The sequence below is a fragment of the Cuculus canorus genome, chromosome 23, assembly GCF_017976375.1.
Source record: "Cuculus canorus isolate bCucCan1 chromosome 23, bCucCan1.pri, whole genome shotgun sequence".
Classification (NCBI taxonomy): domain Eukaryota; kingdom Metazoa; phylum Chordata; class Aves; order Cuculiformes; family Cuculidae; genus Cuculus; species Cuculus canorus.
This window is the reverse complement of record NC_071423.1, coordinates 255,301-273,970: the sequence shown is the minus strand read 5'-3', so window position 1 is coordinate 273,970 and position 18,670 is coordinate 255,301. Positions and strand designations below refer to the sequence as shown.

Here is an 18,670-nt window from a genome sequence, read left to right as displayed (position 1 = left end):
CCCTGCCACCACCTCGCCCTCTGCTTTATCTCTTCTCCTGGGCTGGGCAAGGAAAGGGGGGTCCCGGGCGGCGGCGATGCCCGGTCCCTTTGCTGGCATCCCCCGCCGTCCGGCTGCTCCCCGACCCGTGGCCGCGGGAGCTGGTGGAGCCCTTGGACGAGATGCTGCCCATGGTGGAGCAGCTGCTGGACGCTGGACCCCAGGGTGGGCAGGAGGGTTTGCTGTATGGGATGAGCTCCTCTGCAAGGGAGGGGGTGAGGTTGGGGGGCTGGCGGCGGTGCCCCCCCAACCCCTGGGGCACAGGGTGGCTGCTCCAGTTTACCTGCACGGGACAGGCACTGGGGGACCTTGTGCTCAGCCCTGCTCGGCTCCTGCTCGGGGCACGGGCCGGGAGTCTCTCCTGGTGGTGGCACTGGTGGCGGTGGCAGCTCTGGGGCAGAGGAGAGAGTTGAGCCCCCCTGAACCCCCCGGGCCCCCCATTCCCCTCCCCACTCACCTCCCAGCTGCTTTTCCCGGCGATAGCGGCTGCATTTGGGCTTTGGGTGACTTTTCATGGTCCCCCCACGAGGTTTCCCTGCAGGTGGTGGCAGAGTCAGCCCCCCCTGCAGGTGACACCCCTGTCCCACCCAAAGGGACCCCCAGGCTCACCAGTGGTGGCGAGGCAGCGGGCTCGGGGCAAGGGGCGCTCGCTGGCATCTGGGCTCGGCGCGGGGCTGCCGGCATGGGGAGTGGGGCTGGCACCGCGGGGGGGGCTCCTGGCAGAGAGGGGGGGAAGCTGTGCTGGTGCCGGGCTGTGCCGGGACAGGGAGAAGCTGATTTGCAGTGGCACAGCTGGATGCCAACAGCATGGGAAGGCTGGAGTGGCACAGCTGGATGGCAATGGCTTGGTTGGGTTGAAGTGCCACAGCTGGAGGAGTGTGGTGGAACGGCTGGGTGGCAGTGCCACAGCTGGATCACAGCTGCGCCACAGGGTTGCAAAAGCATGGCTGTAGCACAGCTGGATTATGAGCATATTGATCCGCTGCAGCCACACAGCTGGATTGCAGCACAACTGTATTGCCAGCACAGCTGGACTGCAACGCCACGACGGGATTGCAATCGCACAGCTGGGCTTCAGCTACACAGCTGGGCCGCAGCACAGCTGGATCACAGCACAGCTGGATTGCCAGTGCACAGCTGGATAGCAATAGTACATCTGGCCCCTAATGGCACAGCTGCATGGCAGTAGCATGGCCAGGATTGCGATGGCATTGCCAGATTGTGGCAGAGCCGGCCACGGCAGCACAGCTGGATGGCGATGTCCCAGCCAGCTCACAGCAGCGTATCCACATCGTGATGGCACAACTGGATTGTGACGGCACAGCTGGATTGTCACGGCACAGCCAGCCCACAGCACCACACATGGTTCATGACAGCATGGCTGGAGCACAACCGGACAGCAGGGTGGTGACAACATGGATAGATCTGGAGCGCGGTGGGACATCCACGCCCCAGTGAGACATCCAGACCCCAATGGACCATGATGGCACAGTGGGGGCAGATCGTGACAATGTGGCTGAATTGCTATGGAACATCCAGATCCCAGTGGAATGTCCAGACCCCGATGGGACATCTGGATGCCAATGACACAGCCAGACCACCATGGCATGGCAAGGTTGGATTGTGACAAGATGGCTGGATTGCAATGGGACATGCAGACCATGGGGGCACATCTAGACCCTGATGGGACATCCAAGCGCCAATGGCAGAGCCGAACCAAGCAAGGCCCATCTCCTACCAGGGCAGACGGGGGCTATCGAAGTCGTGGAGTCGGGACACGTCCTCAGCAGTGCGGGGTGATGGTGTCAGCGTGACGGTGGACCGGCAGCTGGAGGGATCGGCGGGTGAGGATGCGGTGGTGGCACAGGGGACATCCTCACTGGGGTACCACTCCTCCATCCCCAACCTGCTGGGTGTGGACCACAAGGTGGGTGCTGGGGCCAGCATGCCCCGGCCTCCCAGCTCCCACACTCACCCTTCAGCTGGCTGTTCATCTTCTTCCTCCTCCTCCTCCTGAGTGCATCGGCTGAGCTCACTGGCTGAGGGCGGTGGGGGCAGCATCTCCATCCAGCTCACTGCCGGCGGTTTCACCGCTTGCCCCAGCTTCCTCCCTTTGGCCCCTGCAGTGAGGAAGTATTACAGAACCAGAGAAACTGGAATGGTTTGGGTTGGAAGGGACCTCAAAGCCCATCCAGTCCCACCCCCTGCCATGGGCAGGGACACCTCCCACTGGATCAGGGGCTCCAAGACCCATCCAACCTGGCCTGGAACCCCTCCAGGGATGGGGCAGCCACCACTGCTCTGGGCAACCTGGGCCAGGGCCTCCCCACCCTCAGCGTGAAGAATTTCTTTCTAATGTCTCATCTCAATCTCACCTCTTTCAGCTGAAAACCGTTCCCCCTCATCCTCTCCCTGATCCAGAGCCCCTCCCCAACTTTCCTGGAGCCCCTTTCAGGACTGGAAGCTGCTCTAAGCTCTCCCTGGAGATGCTGGGGGAGGCTGTGGAGAGGAGACCCTGCCATCAGCACCTACGTGTCCCCCCAACCCGAGCCGCCACCCTACCATGCTCGGCCCAGACACGGGGTGCCTGGGGGACCAGGGTTTCCACCGGCTGGAGCCCCGCTGCTGCGTAGGGGGCCTCGTGCTGCGAGAACGGACGGGGAAAGCTGTGGAGCTCCTCGCCCTCTGCCTCGATGGTGCTGTACACCGGCCCCTCACCAGCGCCTGCCCCAAACTGCTCCGTCTGGGCAATGTAACGGGTGATGCCAGCATCTGCAGGAGGCGACCAGCACCCTCAGCATCGACTGTGACCCCCCGAATCCAAGCCGCCCACCCCTACAATGCCCACTCACCATTGTAGTATCTCTCGGGGTTCCCCAAGCAGCCCGTAGCGCCGGCCATGCTGCCACCACGCCACGCGTCTGCCAGCCACAGGTAACCCCCGCCAGCGGCTGTCCTGCAAGGAAACGGGGTGAAGGGATGCAGGCGGCTGATGTTGGGGGTCCCGGGGAGCAGGATGGACACTGGGGGCTCACCTGGGGCTTCCACGCATGGGAGCCGGGAAGGCGACTGAGGAAAGAGGGGAGGGTGAAGGCGGTGAGGGGCCACGCCGGGTCCCCACAACACTCATCGCCTTGCTGGTGGGAGTATAGGTGAAGGATGCTGGAACGAGAGAGGCAGGGGGTGGCCAGGGGTGGGGATGGGTGCCCGGGGTGCCCTGGGGTTAGCAGGCAGTGAGAAAGACTTTGAGAGGCTGGAGCATGTCTGGAGAAGGGAACGGAACTGGGGAAGGGGCTGGAGAACAAGGGTTATGGAGCACAAGGGTTATGAGGAGCAGCTGAGGGACCTGGGGCTGTTGAATCTGGAGAATCACAGAATCACAGAATCATAGAATCATAGACTCACAGAATAGTTTGGGTTGGAAGGGACCTTAAAGATCATCTAATTCCAACTCCCCTGCCATGGGCAGGGATATCCCACTGGATCAGGCTGCCCAAGGCCCATCCAACCTGGCCTTGAACACCTCCAGGGAGAAGAGGAGGCTGAGGGGAGATCTCATTGCTCTCTGCAACCACCTGACAGGAGGTCGTGGTGAGGTGGATGCTGGTCTCTCCTCCCCAATGATGGGTGGCAGGACGAGAGGAAATGGCCTCAGTTTGCACCAGAGCAGGTTTAGGTTGGACATCAGGGAAAACGTCTTCACTGAAAGTGAAGTGCCACCAGTACAGGGCTCCCAGTGCTGAGCATCCTTCCCACGCATCCCTCCCGTTGGGTCCTGGCAGAGGCTGGCCAGGGAGGTGGTGGAGTCCCCAACTCTGGAGGTGTTTAAAAGCTGGGCAGATGTGGTGCTCAGGGATGGTTCAGTCGAGGGCAGGGATGGTTGGACTCTATGATCTCAAAGGTCTTTTCCAACCAAGTGTTTCTACGATTACATGGTTCTGTACCAGTGAAGTGGCTCAGTTCCTTCTTCCTCCTGCGGCGGCTGTAGACCCAGATGGCGAAGGCAGTGAGGACAACCCAGCAGGCACCGCCGACACCGGCAATGAAGGCTGGCCGCCTGGCCACCTCAGCCAGATGCTCCGTCACGCTGCTCCCACCCGCCGGCCCCGTGTCCTGCTCCACCAGGGGGGCTGCAGGCAACATGGGGAAGGGAGACAGACCAGGGGTGCCAAGGAGCCATCCCTAGTGCCGGAGTGACCCTGGCCAACCCCACCCATGGGCACGGTGGTGGCAACTAGAGACTCACCAATGCTGATGGGGACAGGGGCACTGGGGACGCCGATGCCGGCACTAGTGGCGGCAGCAACTTCAGCGTGGTAAGGGACACCGGGGACCAGACCCCTCAGCACTGCCACCAGCACTGTCCCCTCCACGCTCTGGTTGATGTGGAAGCGGCTCTCGTTGCCCAAACACCAGATCTGGGGAGCGAGGGACCTGTCATGATATGATGGGACACAGAGGGGATCTGCCACCTCCCCGCCACCACCCACCCTTACCTGGTAGGTGCGGATGACACCATTGTGCTCGGCCGGTGGCGGTGGCTGCCAGGAGATGCGGATGCTGGTGCCATTACTGGCCACACTGACAGCTCGTGGCGGAGCACTGGGGGCTGCCGGGAGGGGACACAGGGTGTCACCTCCAGGATGTCCCCAGGGAGCCTTGGCCATCGCCTCCATCCCCACACTCACCTGCCTCGGGGGTGCGCAAGGCACGTACGGCGCTGTCGGGCCCTTGGAGGTGATGGAAGTAGGGTTGGACCTTGACCTCGTAGTCCTGGCCTCGGCGCAGGTCGGTGAGCAGAGCCTCCCGCTCCCCCGGCACCTGCGCCTCCTCCCAGCGCCCACCACGCAATCGATAGAGCACACGGTAGCCCTGAAGGAAGGGTGCTTGGCGCTCCACCTGGGGACCCAACAGGAGGGATGGGTGGGAAGGATGCTCAGCACTGGGAGCCCTGTCCTAGTGGAACGGCACGGCACTCACAGTCCAGGAGAGGCGAACAGCGCCCGTCGGCAGCACCACGGGCTCCTGCAGGTGCACGGCCACTTGTGCCAGCTCCTGCTGTGCCTGTTTGGGATCCAGGCCTTGTTGAGTGGGGCTGATGTCTGCTGAGAACATGAGAGGGTGGTGGGTCCATGAGGCACCTCCATCTGCATCTTTGGACAGGGGTGCATGCAAGAGTGGGGAATCCTTGGGCAACTCCACTGGTGTCACCGAGTGGGGATGCACCTAAGGGTGATGGGTCTGTGAGAACCTCCACTGGCATCACCAAGCAGGGATGAACCCAAGGGTGATGGGTGCACGGGCACCTCCATTAATGTCACCAAATGAAGATGCGCCCAAGGGTGGTGGGTTCATTGGAGCCTCCATGGGCAATAAGGAATGGAGATGTACACAAAGGAGGATGTACACAGCTCCATCAGCATCATAAGGCGGAGATGGACTCAAGAGTGCGTTCATGAACACCTCGGTTGGCATCACTGCTGGGTCTCACCTTGGGTGCGCACAGGCTCCGAGATGCCGCTGGGGTCGCTGAGGCCATAGGCGTTGACCGCCCGCACCAAAAAGAGGTAGATGGTGTTGGGGACAAGGCCACTCACCGTGTGGGTCTCGCCCTCTACATCAGCTGCCACTGTCTGCCATGGGCCACCCACTGCCTGGCTGCCAGGAGACAGGGGTGACCCGTGGCACGGTGGCACTGCGCCACTACGTCACCTCTGCAGCCAGAGAGGATGCTTGCGGGATACCTGAAAGCCTCCACAATGTAAGAGGTGACATCAGTGGCACCACTGTCCTCATTCCCTTTCCAGCTCAGGGTGACGCTGCTTTTGGTGACATTGGTGACCACAGGGGTGGAGGGTGGCCTGGGAAGGACGCCGAGCTCAGGCCATGGTGAGGAGAGGCTGGATCCTTCATCTGTGGAAAGATGCATGGAGATCTGGGATGGCTGCATCCCCAGTGCCACAGTGTCCCTGGTGCGGTGACATCCCTGTGACCCACCTTGCACCTCCAAGGAGCCACCCCAACGTGTCTCACCCGCTGAGCTGGTGGCCACGCACTCATAGTGCCCAGAGTCTGTCACCTACGAAGGGAAGAGCTCCTGCCCCATCACCCTGAGCACCCACCCTCTTTACACCCATCACCCCAAGCACCCACCAATCCTTGCACACACTCACATGAGCACCCAACCAACCTGAGCACCCATCTCCTCTAGTATCTACTACCCCTTGCACCCACTCACCTGAACACCCAGCACCCACCTACCTAAGCACCCACCATGCCTTGCACCCACTTCTCTGAGGACCCACCATGCATTGTACCCCCCCACCCTGAGCACCCACCCCTCTAAGCACCCACCACCCTGAAAACCCACCCTCCTGAGCACCCACCACTCCTTGCACATGCTGCCTATTGCACCCATCCACCTGAGAACCCACCACACCTTGTACCCATCACCCTTTGCACCCTCAACCCAAAGCACCTACCACCATGAGTACCCACTGCCCATTGAACCCACCACCCCCTGCACCCTCCACCTTGAGTACCCACCCCTCTGAGCACCCACCCACATGAGCACCCACCACCCTTCGCACATGCTGCCTGTCGCACCCACCCACCCGAGAACCCACCAACACTATGAGCACCCACCACCTTTTGCACTGTCAACCCAAAGCACCCACTGACCTGAGCATCCACCACCCTGAGCACCCCCCACCTTGAGCACCCACCATGCATTGCAACCCCAACCCTGAGCACCCCCCACCCTGAGTACACACCACCCCTTGCACCTTCAACCCAAAGCACCCACTGACCTGAGCGCCCACTCCCCTGAGCATCCCCCACCCCTTGCACCCCCAACTCCTGTAACATCCCCTGCCCCTGGGTGCTGTGGGTGCCATGCGCCCGCTCTGTCCCAGCTCACCCGGAGCGCACTGATCCGCAGGGTGCCGTTCTCCAGCAGGCTGGCTCGGGGCTGGGCACCCACCAGGGCGCTGCCATCTTTCCACCACCCCACGCTGGCCGGGGGGTCCCCGTTCCCCACATGGCATGGCAGCCGCGCCGTGGCACCCACCGGCAGTAGCGTGTGGTTGGCAGGTCCCTGGTGGATCACGGGCGGGTGCTGTGCAGCCGGCACTGCAGGAGAATCGGGCTCTTGCACCCTTGGAAGCGCTCGGTGCCGGCAGGGTCACTCGTGCACCGAGTGCGCCGGGGCTCTGCAGCGCAGGACTTACCCTCTGCCACATCCAGCCGGGCCCTGGCCAGGACGCTGCCGGCCACGCTGACCGCCTGGCACAGGTAACGCCCGGCATCGGCCGGCCGCACGTCGGCGATGGTGATGGCACCACCAGGGCTCACGGAAAATCGGGCAGCGGAGTGAGGGGGCTGCCCGGGAAACAGCAGGGTCTGGGGGGAGGGAGCGTACAGAGGGGCACTGAGTGGAGGAGAGAGTGGGGTGGGGACAAGGACATGGAAAGGGATGGAGATGGGAAGGGTGGGATGGGGATGGGGACAGGGTTGGGGCAGGAATGGGGATAAGGATGGGGCCAGGAATGGGGACAGGGATGGGGACAGGGATGGGGCGCCAGGGATAAGGACAACGATGGGGATAGGAATGAGGACAAGGATGGGGACAGGAATGGGGACAAGGGTGGGGACAGGGATGAGAACAAGGATGGGGCCAGGAATGGGGACAAGGATGGTGACAGGGATGAGGACAGGAATTAGGACAGGGATGGGGTCAGGGATGGGTGGGATGGGGATAGGGACAGGTTCGGGGCAGGAACAGGGATGAGGATGGGGACAAGGACGGGATGGAGACATGGACAAGGACAGGGATGGGATGGGGATAGAGACAGGGATGGGGACGGCAATGGGGATGGAGACAGGGACAAGGACAGGGCTGGGGCAGACCTGGCTGCCCTCCTTCTGCCAAAACACGGCGGGCGGTGGGTTGCCCTTGCTCTGGCACTGGAAGGTCACACTCTGGCCGGGGGTGACGGTCTGGTCGCGGGGCCCGGTGACGAGCTGGGGGGGCACTGCCGCAGCGCGGCCAGAGAGGAGGGCTCGCCCGGCACTTTGCCAGCACCCTCGGGCACTCCCTTTGGGGACCGTCCCTTACCGTGCACAGTGAGGGTGCCTGAGGCTTCCGAACGGCCCACGCTGTTGTCGGCCACGCAGGTGTAGGTGCCTTCATCCTCCGGCTGCAGGCGGCTGATCCGCAGGGTGTTGTCGGGCAGCACCTCCCACCTGGGGAGGGGGCACCCAGAGAGGTCGTCGTGCCAGCAGGGTGCCATGGGGTGCTGCGGGGATGTGGGAGGAGGTGGGGATGCGATGGGGATGCGGGATGCAGGCAAGATGTGGGATGTCATGGGGATGTGGGATGTGATGGGGATGTAGGTACAACGGGGATGTGGGATGCAATGGAAACAGAAGGATGCGATGGAAACAGAAGGATGCAATGGAAATGTGGGGTGTGATGAGGATGAGGGATACAATCAAGATGTGGAATGTGGTGGGAATGTGAGATGCAACAGAGGTGGGAGTTGCAATGTGGATGTGGAATGCGATGGGGATACAGGAGGTGGTGGGGATGCATCAGGATAAAAGAGGTGATGGGGATGCGATGGGGATGTGTTGAAGACATAAGATGTAACAGTGAAGTGAGGTGTCATGGAGTGATGGACACACAATGGGGATGCAGGAAGGAACGGAGATGCAGGATGCAATGGGGACATGAGACGCAACGTAGATGTGTGATGGGATGAGATGCAGGATGTGAGGGGGATGTCATGGGCATGCAGACTGCAACAAAGCTAGGAGATGCTCCCAGCACACCATGCCAGCACGCAGCGATGCCGCCTGGCTGCACCGCAGACATCACCCTGGCCCCTGCACCAGCCCCCTCGCCCTCGCTTACCTTCCCGGTGGCAGTTCTCCCTCCTCCTTGCGCCAGCGAGCCAATGGCTGCGGGTCTCCCAGCGCCTCGCAGGGAAACTCTGCCGTCCCCTCCACCAGCACCGCTTGGTTGAGGGGCCTCTTGCTGAACATTGGGCGCTCTGCGGGGTGGCCGTCAGTCCCGTCTGGAAGGCACCCACCCCTTGACACCTCGAAAATGACACCCCTGTCCCCACTTACCGAAGACCACCAGCTCGGCCGGCTGGCTGTACCGCTCCCCCACCACGTTGGTGGCCACGCAGACATAGATGCCAGCATCGCTCTTGCGAGTGCTGGCCAACATCAGCTTCCCACCGCGGATCTGAAGGGCAATGCAGCTCAGCCAGGGAGGGCTCAGCCCCCACATTCAACCCTGATTTTGGGGATGTCCCCCAAAATCTCTTACCGTCAGGCGCTCATCCTTGTCGCTGAGCCAGGCACCGTTCTTTTTCCAGGAGACGCTGGGTTCGGGGTGGCCGCGAGGTGGGATGCACTCCAGGACCGCTGGTTCACCCACAGCCACCACCACATCCCCAGGGGGCTGCCGGAAATCATCCCGCAGTACTGGGGGGGGGGGAAGCATGACATCAGCCCTGCCTCAGTTTCCCCAGCCTGACATCCCTTGTGCAGGGGATCCCTCCCCTTTCCCAGCATGAGAAGATAAACCTCACTGATATTTCAGTTAAGGTCAGCAGGACCAGGATCCGACCCTAATCCAGGGAGTAACTCCCCCCACCCTGCAAATCCAGCCCTGTGTCCCCCAGTGATCCAAGGGCTGGAGTTCCTGAACGAGGACAGGCTGAGAGAGTTGGGGTTTTTCAGCCTGGAGAAGAGAAGGCTCCGAGGACACCTTAGAGCAGCTTCCAAGACTGAAAGGGACTCCAGGAAAGCTGGGGAGGGACTTTTTGTAAAGGTCTGGAATGACAGGACAAGGGGGGATGGCTTTAAATTGTAAGAGGGAAGATTGAGATTAGACATTAGGAGGGGCTCTTGATCAGGGAGTGCAGGGATAGGATGAGCGGATGGTTTTGAGCTGAAAGACGGGAGACTGAGACGAGATTTTAGGACGAAGTGTTCTCCTGTGAGGGTGGGGAGGCCCTGGCCCAGGTTGCCCAGAGCAGTGGTGGCTGCCCCATCCCTGGAGGGGTTCCAGGCCAGGTTGGATGGGGCTTGGAGCCCCTGATCCAGTGGGAGGTGTCCCTGCCCATGGCAGGGGGTGGGACTGGATAGGCTTTGAGATCCCTTCCAGCCCAAAACATTCCATGATTCCATGACTCTCTGGTGACTGAACTAAATCCACATCTGAGCCAAAGCCCAGCCGGATTTAACTCCAGCATCGCACTCCTTCTGAGTCTGACCCTGAGCCTCAGCTCAGCTGGAACCGTGGAGCTGGGGGTGGCACCAGGGACATTATTTTCACTTCTTTTCACTTCTTTTCGCTTCTTTTCACTTATTTTCACTTCTTTTCGCTTCTTTTCACTTATTTTCACTTAGTAGTGCCAGGCCTGGAGCTTTGCAGCCACCCGTTTCAGCAGCCGCCACACCGGGCTGAGCTCAGTGGTGATACCCAACCCCCCCAATGTCCCCCCAGCATCTTCCCACCACCCTCCCCCAGGGCGCTCACCAGCCACCTCCAGGGAGGCATTCCTGCTGGTGGCCTCCCCCAGGTAATTCCTGGCCACGCAGACATAGACCCCCTCATCAGGCTTCCCCCGACGGCCATGGAGGATGCGCAGGAAGAAGAGGGACCCCCCTGGCAGAAGGGTGCGGTGGGACCGAGGGTCCTCCTGGTCTGTCTCCACCTTTTCCCCATCCTTGTACCACTCCACCACTGGGGACGGGCGTCCCTCGGCTTTGCAGCTCAGGGTGGCCGGTTCCCCCTTGGAGACGAGGAGATCCGTGGGGTGCTCCACGATACGGGGTGCCACATCCTCCAGCTGAGGGTAGGACCCTGTGCACAAAACAGGGAGGTGGTGCCCATTGCCCTCCTATGGCGGTGGGCAAGGGGTGTGGGGAGCTGAGCATCCCCCATCGTCTTGCAGGGCACTTTTCCAGCACTATCGCCTGCTCGGTGACTGAGAGGAGACGAAGTGTGGCCCACGCTTAGTCCAGTGCATCCCCCTCACTGCACAGGGAAGGCAAGCGGCAGCGAGGCGGCTGGTGTAATGGGTGCCGGGGCCAGGGTGCAGCCTGGCAGCATCACTGCATGTTGACATGGTGTGCTTGGAGCATACCCCAGCCTTGGTCCCTCAGCCCGTATCCCCACGGCATCCCCATCCCATCACATGACTACACTGCATCCCACATCCCCGCTGCATCCTGCATCTACATTGCTTCCTGCATCCTCATCACCTCCTGTATCCCCATCACATCTCACACCCACACTGCAACCCCGACCTCTGTTGCATCCCACATTCCCATTGCATTCCACATTCTGATTTTATCCCTCATCCCCGTCATACCCCACATTTCCATTTCAACCCTCTGTTTCCATCACATAGTGCATCCCCATCGCATCCCGCATCCCCATCGCATCCCGCATCCCCATCGCATCCCACATCCCCATCGCATCCCACATTCCCATTGCATCCCGCATCCCCATCGCATCCTGCATCCCCATTGCATCCCACATCCCCATCGCATCCTGCATCCCCATCGCATCCTGCATCCCCATTGCATCCCGCATCCCCATCGCATCCTGCATCCCCATTGCATCCCACATCCCCATCGCATCCTGCATCCCCATCGCATCCCGCATCCCCATCGCATCCCGCATCCCCATCGCATATGATTCTCATATCCCCATCACATCCCGCATCCCCATCGCATCCCACATCCCCATCGCATCCCGCATCCCCATTGCATCCCACATCCCCATTGCATCCCGCATCCCCATCGCATCCCACATCCCCATTGATTCTCATATCCCCATCACATCCCGCATCCCCATTGCATCCCACATCCCCATCACATCCGGCATCCCACATCCCCATCCCTCATCCCCATCGCATCCCACATCCCCATCACACCCCGCATTCCTGCTGATAGGGCAGGAGCAGTGGGAGGGGGTCAGACCTTGCATCCCCAGGAGTGGGGACAGGTGCAAAAAGCAGCTCTGCTCCCAGGAACATCCCTTTTCTGCCCAGTTTCCAGCTGGGGAGAGGGTGTTGGGGCAGAGCGGAGCTGGCACTGAATCACCCCAGAAAGGCTTTTATTCCATCAGCTGTGAGTGATGATTTTCGGCAGCAGAGCTGGTAATGCCGGGGTGCCGAAAATGCTTAGTTTTAATTTGAAAAAAACCCCATATTGGGTCTGTGGGGCTGCTCCAGGGAAATCCCCACCATTAAGGCACAGGAATTAATGAATGCTCATTAATGGCGATATAATTAATGCTGATTAATGCTGGGATATAACTGGCTGGGTATGGATGATTTGACCCCCCTCCCCGTGTCCCCAGTGCCACCCCCAGCTGCCACTGCAATTCAGGCTGTGGTCACCGAGCGTCACTGCTGTCCCAGAGTCCAGCTGCACACGCACACGCCATCGCACACCCAGATGGGTATGAGCACACACATGCACGTGAACACACCCATGAACATGCATCAGCATACGCTTGCCCTTATAGTGTGCGTGCACTTACAGACACACATGTACACGCACACACACATGGGTCCACATAAGCACGTGTGCTCAGGCAGACATGCATTTGCAGATGCACACATGTGCACATCTCTGCACGGCCACACACGTGTACCAGCGGGGTGCGCAAGCATGCACACACATGTGCACGCATGTACGCAGACCCATGCATGCACACCATGCACACATGCCCTCCATTTGCACACACACGTGCACACGCATGCACACCCATATGGGGGCCCCCCCCATATAGGGGGGCCCATATGCCCCCTATATGCACACGCACATGTACACGCATGCACGCAGCCCCACGCATGCACACCATACACTTTGCCCCCCATTTGCACACACATGTGCACATGCCTGCACGCAGCCCCACGCATGCCCCCATGCACGCATGCCCCCCATTTGCACACACACATGCACACACATGCACACACACGCACGCAGCCCCACGCATGCACACCATGTGCACATGCCCCCCCCATTTGCACACACGCTTGCACACGCCTCCTGCCCCAGCTCCCGAGCATCCATTGGGGGGGGGGGGGGGGGGGGCTGTGATTCGGGGCACCCTGGGATGGGTTGCCATGGGGACAGGATGCAGCTGCCATGGGGACGTGGAGGGATGCTGCAGGGTACCGGGCACCCCGTGGGGCAGCAGCGGGGTGGGGTGGGCGCAGCAGGGGCCACGGGGGCCGCAGCTGGCCCGGTGGCTAATTGGGACATGCGGGGGGGTCAGGCCAGGCTCCCCCCTGCGCCAGGCTGCCTGCACCAAGGAGGGGTTTCTGTGGGGGTTTGGGGACCGTACCCCCAACCAGCCCCCTTCCCAGAGCCAGCTGGAAGTGGAAGATCAGGCTAAAAAGGAGGGGGAAAGCTCAAAAAAGTGCTTAAAATTCAGACGGACACCGCCTCCCTTGTCCCCCCCTCCCGGGCTCTCCTGCTCTGCCCTCCTCTCCATTCCAGCTCAGGGACACGGGGCCAGTTTGGGGACATGGGGATGGGCTGGGGGTGTGGGATCCCTCCCAGCTCATAGTCCAGGGCTTGGTTTGGGAACACCGAGGTCCCTCCTAACTTGGGGACATGGGATTGGTTTAGGGACATAGGGCTGGTTTGGGGACACAGAGTTTTTTGGAGACATGGAGATGGTCTGGGGACATGGGGGTGGTTTGGGGTATGGGGTCTCTCCTGGATCAGGGTTTAGGGGTTGGTTTGATGACACAGAACAGTTTAGGAACACCGGGGACGCTCCTGGCTCAGAAACATGGGGATGGTTTGGGGACACAGGGCTGAGTCTGGCTCAGAATCTGGGAATTGGTGTCTGGACACGGGGGCGATTTGGGGGCACTGGGTCACCCCCGTTTCAGCTGCATAGGATCAGCAAAGGGACACGGGGACAACTTAGAGACACTGGATCAGTCCCATTTCACAGTCTGGGAGTCGGTGTAGGGACATAAGACTGGTTTGGGAACAGGAGTTTGCCCCTGGTTTGTGATTTGGGGACACCAGACTGGTCTGGGGACACCAGGTTGGTGCCGGTTTGGGGTCACAGGAACTGTCTGGGGACACAGCATCGCTCCCAATTCATGGTATGGGGACGTCCCGGAGTGGGGACACAGGACATGGGGCCAGTCCTGGTTTGGGGACATGGCGAAGGTCCCAGCTTGGGGACGTGGGGTAAGTCTGGAGAAGTGGGGCAGGTCCCGATTTGGGAATGTAGGGCCAATCCTGGCTTGGGGGCACAGGGCGAGTGCCGTTTTGGGGACATGAGGCAGGTCCCAGTTTGGGGACACAGAGCCGGTCCCGGTTTGGGGGCGCAGGGCAGGTCCCGGTTCTGCGTTGTGGAGCTGGTCCCGATTTGGAGCCCCAGCCTGGGGACACGCGGCAGGTCCTGCTTTGGGGTCCCTGTTCGGGGTCTCGGTTCGGTGACACGGGTCGGGTCCCGATCTGGGGACACCGGGCAGGTCTCGGTCTGGGGACGTGACTACAGGTCACGAACCCCCAGGTTCGGGGTCCTGATTTGGGGTCCCGGTTTTGTGACACAAGACATCGTCCCTGTTCGGTGACACGGGTCCGGTCCCTGTTTGGGGACACCGGGCAGGTCCCTGTTTGGGGTCCCGGTTTAGGGTCTCAGTTCGGTGACAACAGGCAGGTTCCAGTTTGGGGACGAGAGGACGGGTCCCTATTTGGGGTCCTGATTCTGTGACACGGAAACCGTCCCAGTTCGGTGACACGGGTCCGGTCCCGGTTTGGGGACACCGGGCAGGTGCCGGTGGGGTCCCGGGGAGCCGCTCACGTACCGTTGGCCCCGGGTGGCGGCAGCGCCGCGAGGCTGCGGTTGGTGCCGAGCAGGAGCCGCGAGGAGTTGGAGCCCTCGGCCGGCAGCGAGTCCGCGAACAGGTTCATCTGCAGCAGCGTCTTCAGCAGGTACCGCAGCATCCCGGCTCGGATCCGATCGGCCCGATCCGGCCCCGCTCCGCCCAGCCCGGCCCTGTTCGGATCAGCCCAGCTCGGATCAACCCAGCTCGGATCAGCCCAGCTCGGCTCAGCCCGGATCAGCCCGGCCCAGCCTAGCTCGGATCAGTCCAGCTTTGATCAACTCAGCTCGGATCAGCCCAGCCCAGCCCTGCTCGGATCAGCCCAGCTCAGATCAGCCCAGCTCAGATCAACCTAGCTCGGATCAGCCCAGCCCAGCCCTGCCCGGATCAACCCAGCTCGGATCAGCCCAACCCAGCTCGAATCAATCCAGCCCGGATCAACCCAGTCCACCTCAGCTCAGCTCAGCTTAGCTCGAATCAGTCCCGCTCAACCCAGCCTAGCCCAGCTCGGATCAGCCCAGCCCAGCTCAGCTCGGCTCGGCTCAGCTCGGCTTAGCTCGGCTCAGTCCCGCTCAGCCCAGCCCGGCTCAGCACGGCTCGGATCAGCCCCGCAAGGCTAAACCCAGCCCTGCTCAGCCCAGCCCGGCTCAGCCCAGCCCCGCTCAGCCCCGCTTGGCTCAGCCCCGCTCGGCTCCGCCGGACACCCGGCACCGCCCCCGTGTCCGGCGGGGAGGGGGAGGGCGGAGAGAGGGGGGTCCCGGCCCCCTGTTTGGGGAGGGGGGGGCCCCCGGGTGGGGGCTGCCCGGCAGGGAGAGGGGGGATGGGGGTGGCCGGAGGAGGGGGGGCAAAGGGAGAAGCGGGCGTTGGAGGGAAGAGAAGGAAGGGGGGGAAGAGGCAGCAGCTGCCTGACCTCATCCCGAATGACCCCCCATCACTCCGGGGGGTTGGGACTCCCCAGGGGAAGGCGGGACCCCTCAGTGCACCCCGAAAGGCAGCGTCGCCCCCGTCCCCAGGGAGCAGGCGGGGGAGGGGGAGGCGCTTCTAGGGGGGCCGGGACCCCAGTGGCCTTGATCCTGGAGGGAGGAAGAGTGGGAGCATCTGCCCCATTGCAAGATGCCTCCTGAATTCATAATCAGCAACTAGCTAATTAAGGGGAGAGGCTGCTATGTGAAGAAATGCAGCTTCTCCAGCAAGCACCCCATTATGGGGGGGGGGTCGTTATGGGAGAGTCATAATCAGGGAGTCATTATGGGGGGGTCGTGATGGGGGGTGCATTATGGAGGGGTTTATTATGGGAGATTCATTATGGCTGAGTCATTATGGGGGGGTTGTTATGGGGGGTTCATTATGGAGGAGTTCATTATGGGGTGTTCATTATGAAGGGGTTTGTTACAGAGGGTCATTACGGATGCACTAATGACGTTCCAATTAGGCAAAGGTGGGGGTGATGCCTGGGTTGGGGGAGAGGGGGACTCTGGGGTGTGGAGATCCGTGGGGTGTTGGGTGCAGAGGGGAAGGGGCAACGTGGGGGCAACACATCTGCAAACACCTCTGGGGTGCGGTGGGCAAAGGCAGCAGGAAAAGGGCCCTCACATCTGGATGGGGAGAGGCTCAACATCTTCATAAATCTGCCCCACCTCCCCGCAAAGAGGGCACAGCTGGGAGGAAAAGGGGACTTGGCAGCACATCTGGGCCACGAAGGACCTCAGAGGGGTTCGCGTCTGGGGGGGCTGAGGGATGCACACACGTTCAGACAAACATCTGGAGGGTCAGGTCACCGCAGAAGCGGTCCCAGGGCCACAGCTGGATGCACACCTGAAGGCACAGGGATGCTTGTGCACATCTGGAGAGCCGGGCGCTTTGCAGCTGCACACATCTGGAGGCAAAAGTAGGAGACAGGGGGATGCACATCTGGAGAGCTGACACAACTGCCCTCCCTCCTTTCCAGAGCTGTGCCAGAGCCACAGACAGGAGCATATTTGGACCCTTGTGCACATCTGGGACTGCTCTGCACCCTCCGGTCCGTATCGCACCTGCTCTGCCCAGTCCCGGTCCTGGCAGCGCACGGGGACACAGTCATTATCCCCCCCCCCAGCTCGTAGCCAGGCCTGGAGAAAGCAAATAAATATGGATTTCATCAGACCACAAAGCTTCTCCGCTTCTCCTGCCGGGGAGGGGTGTGTGTGTCTCAGGAGGCCCAGTGGGATCCAAACAAAAGAAGAAATAAATTATCTGTCGACTAACGGGTTTATCCAACTCTTATCCACATAACTCTCTAGGATGGGAATTGAAGGTGATGCTGGAATTAAACGCTGGGATGTTTGTCCCCCTCTCTCCTTTGGGGCATCCCTGGGGATGGATGGGGCATCCCCAGCGCAGGAAGAGGAGGTGGAAGAGGACGTTAATCCTGGAAATGGGATGGAACAGGACATTAATCCTGGGAAGAGGGGGCGGAAGGGGATGTTAAAGCTTTGTGGCCTCTTTTCATGGAGTCACTTTGAAAAGAGGGGAGTTGGTAATGGGAATCTTGGAGGGTTTGGGGAGCCCCAGAGATTCCCCCTCACTGTGAACCCCACTGCGAGGCCTGAGGCTGCAGTGATGGGTGCCCAGTGCTGGCACGTGTATTCCCACCCCTGATCGCCACTCAGAGAGGCCTTGGGGTGGGGAAAGGAGACAAAGGAGATGCCTCATCCCAATGGATAATCCCCCCTCAGGATTCATCCCTGATAATCAGCTGGGCAAACAGCGGGCGCCGGGGCATCGCCTCCTTGTTAGCAGATTTATTACTGCTGCAGCAGCGTTTAATTGCCTTTGATTTGGCGATTAGTGGCTGTTTGCGCAGGCTTCGCCCAGACCCTTCACTGCCACGGCCCAAAGTTCCCCCCCCCAAATGGTTTGGCAGGGGGGAGGCTTCCCCTGGACTTTGTTATTCCTCCTTCTTTTCACTGTCTCCCTATTCCTTCCCTGTTTTCCCAGCTCCCCAGGCTCATCCCTGTGCAGCACCAGGGTGGGGGAACTGAGGCACGAATGCAATTGCAGTAATGGTAACGGGGGGGACACTGGGGTGCTTTGGGGGTGACACTGGGGTGCTTTGGGGGAGGATACGCTAAGGGATAATGCTGGGATGTTCTAGTGCAGCGTACTGGGATGCTGTAGGGAATGACACCGAGATGCTTTAGGGACGATGGGTGGATGCTTTAGGGAATAATGCTGGCATGCCCGAAGGAACGATGCTGGAATGGTTTCAGGGAGCATACCAGAATGCTGGAGGGATGATGGTTTCTTTAAGGAATCATACTGGGATGTTTTAGGGGAGCATATGGGGATGAAAATATGGTTGTTGAGCATATGGTTGATGAGAAGCTCGACATGAGCCGTCAACGTGCACTCGCAGCCCAGAAGGCCAATCATGTCCTGGGCTGCATCCAAAGCAGCGTGGCCAGCAGGGAAAGGGAGGGGATTCTGCCCCTCTGTTCCTCTCTTGGGAGACCTCATCTGGAGTACTGTGTCCAGTTCTGGAATCCTCAACGTAAGAAAGAGATGAAGCTGTCGGAATGGGTCCACTGGAGGTTACAAAGGTGATCCGAGGGCTGGAGCACCTCTCATACGAGAACAGGCTGAGAGAGTTGGGGTTGTTCAGCCTGGAGAAGAGAAGGCTCCTTATAGCGACCTTCCAGTACCTGAAGGGGCTACAGGAAAGCTGGAGAGGGGCTGTTCATAAAGGTGATAGGATGAGGGGGAAC

The 18,670-nt window shown here is 60.8% G+C and overlaps 1 protein-coding gene across 1 annotated transcript; it reads right to left on the bottom strand.

The window, feature by feature from the left end:
- Positions 1–6: 6 nt before the first annotated feature.
- ROBO3 (roundabout guidance receptor 3) lies at positions 7–16,765 on the bottom strand. The gene is made up of 27 exons (XM_054087029.1): positions 16,743–16,765; positions 14,910–15,100; positions 10,595–10,921; positions 9,377–9,534; positions 9,172–9,292; positions 8,954–9,092; positions 8,156–8,283; positions 7,948–8,072; positions 7,269–7,440; positions 6,959–7,170; positions 6,037–6,118; positions 5,784–5,952; positions 5,531–5,697; positions 5,020–5,141; positions 4,728–4,938; positions 4,536–4,648; positions 4,286–4,457; positions 3,984–4,169; positions 3,075–3,201; positions 2,892–2,995; positions 2,602–2,811; positions 2,015–2,159; positions 1,778–1,945; positions 649–755; positions 497–574; positions 323–430; positions 7–240 (listed from the first exon to the last, which is right to left on the bottom strand). The coding sequence occupies exons 2-27, from the start codon at positions 15,046–15,048 to the stop codon at positions 26–28; spliced, it is 4,005 nt and encodes a 1,334-aa protein (XP_053943004.1). The 5' UTR covers positions 15,049–15,100; positions 16,743–16,765; the 3' UTR covers positions 7–25.
- Between the last annotated feature and the right edge of the window lie 1,905 nt (positions 16,766–18,670).

What these genes read in the sequence shown, in the direction of transcription:
- ROBO3 (XM_054087029.1), bottom strand. Translation starts at nt 15,048, where the DNA reads ATGCTGCGGTACCTGCTGAAGACGCTGCTGCAGATGAACCTGTTCGCG. An exon ending in TGCGGATCAGTGCGCTCCGG is followed by an intron (nt 6,119 to 6,958) that starts GTGAGCTGGGAC and finishes TTCCCTTCGTAG; the next exon opens with GTGACAGACTCTGGGCACTA. An exon ending in CTTGCGCACCCCCGAGGCAG is followed by an intron (nt 4,649 to 4,727) that starts GTGAGTGTGGGG and finishes CCCTCCCGGCAG; the next exon opens with CCCCCAGTGCTCCGCCACGA.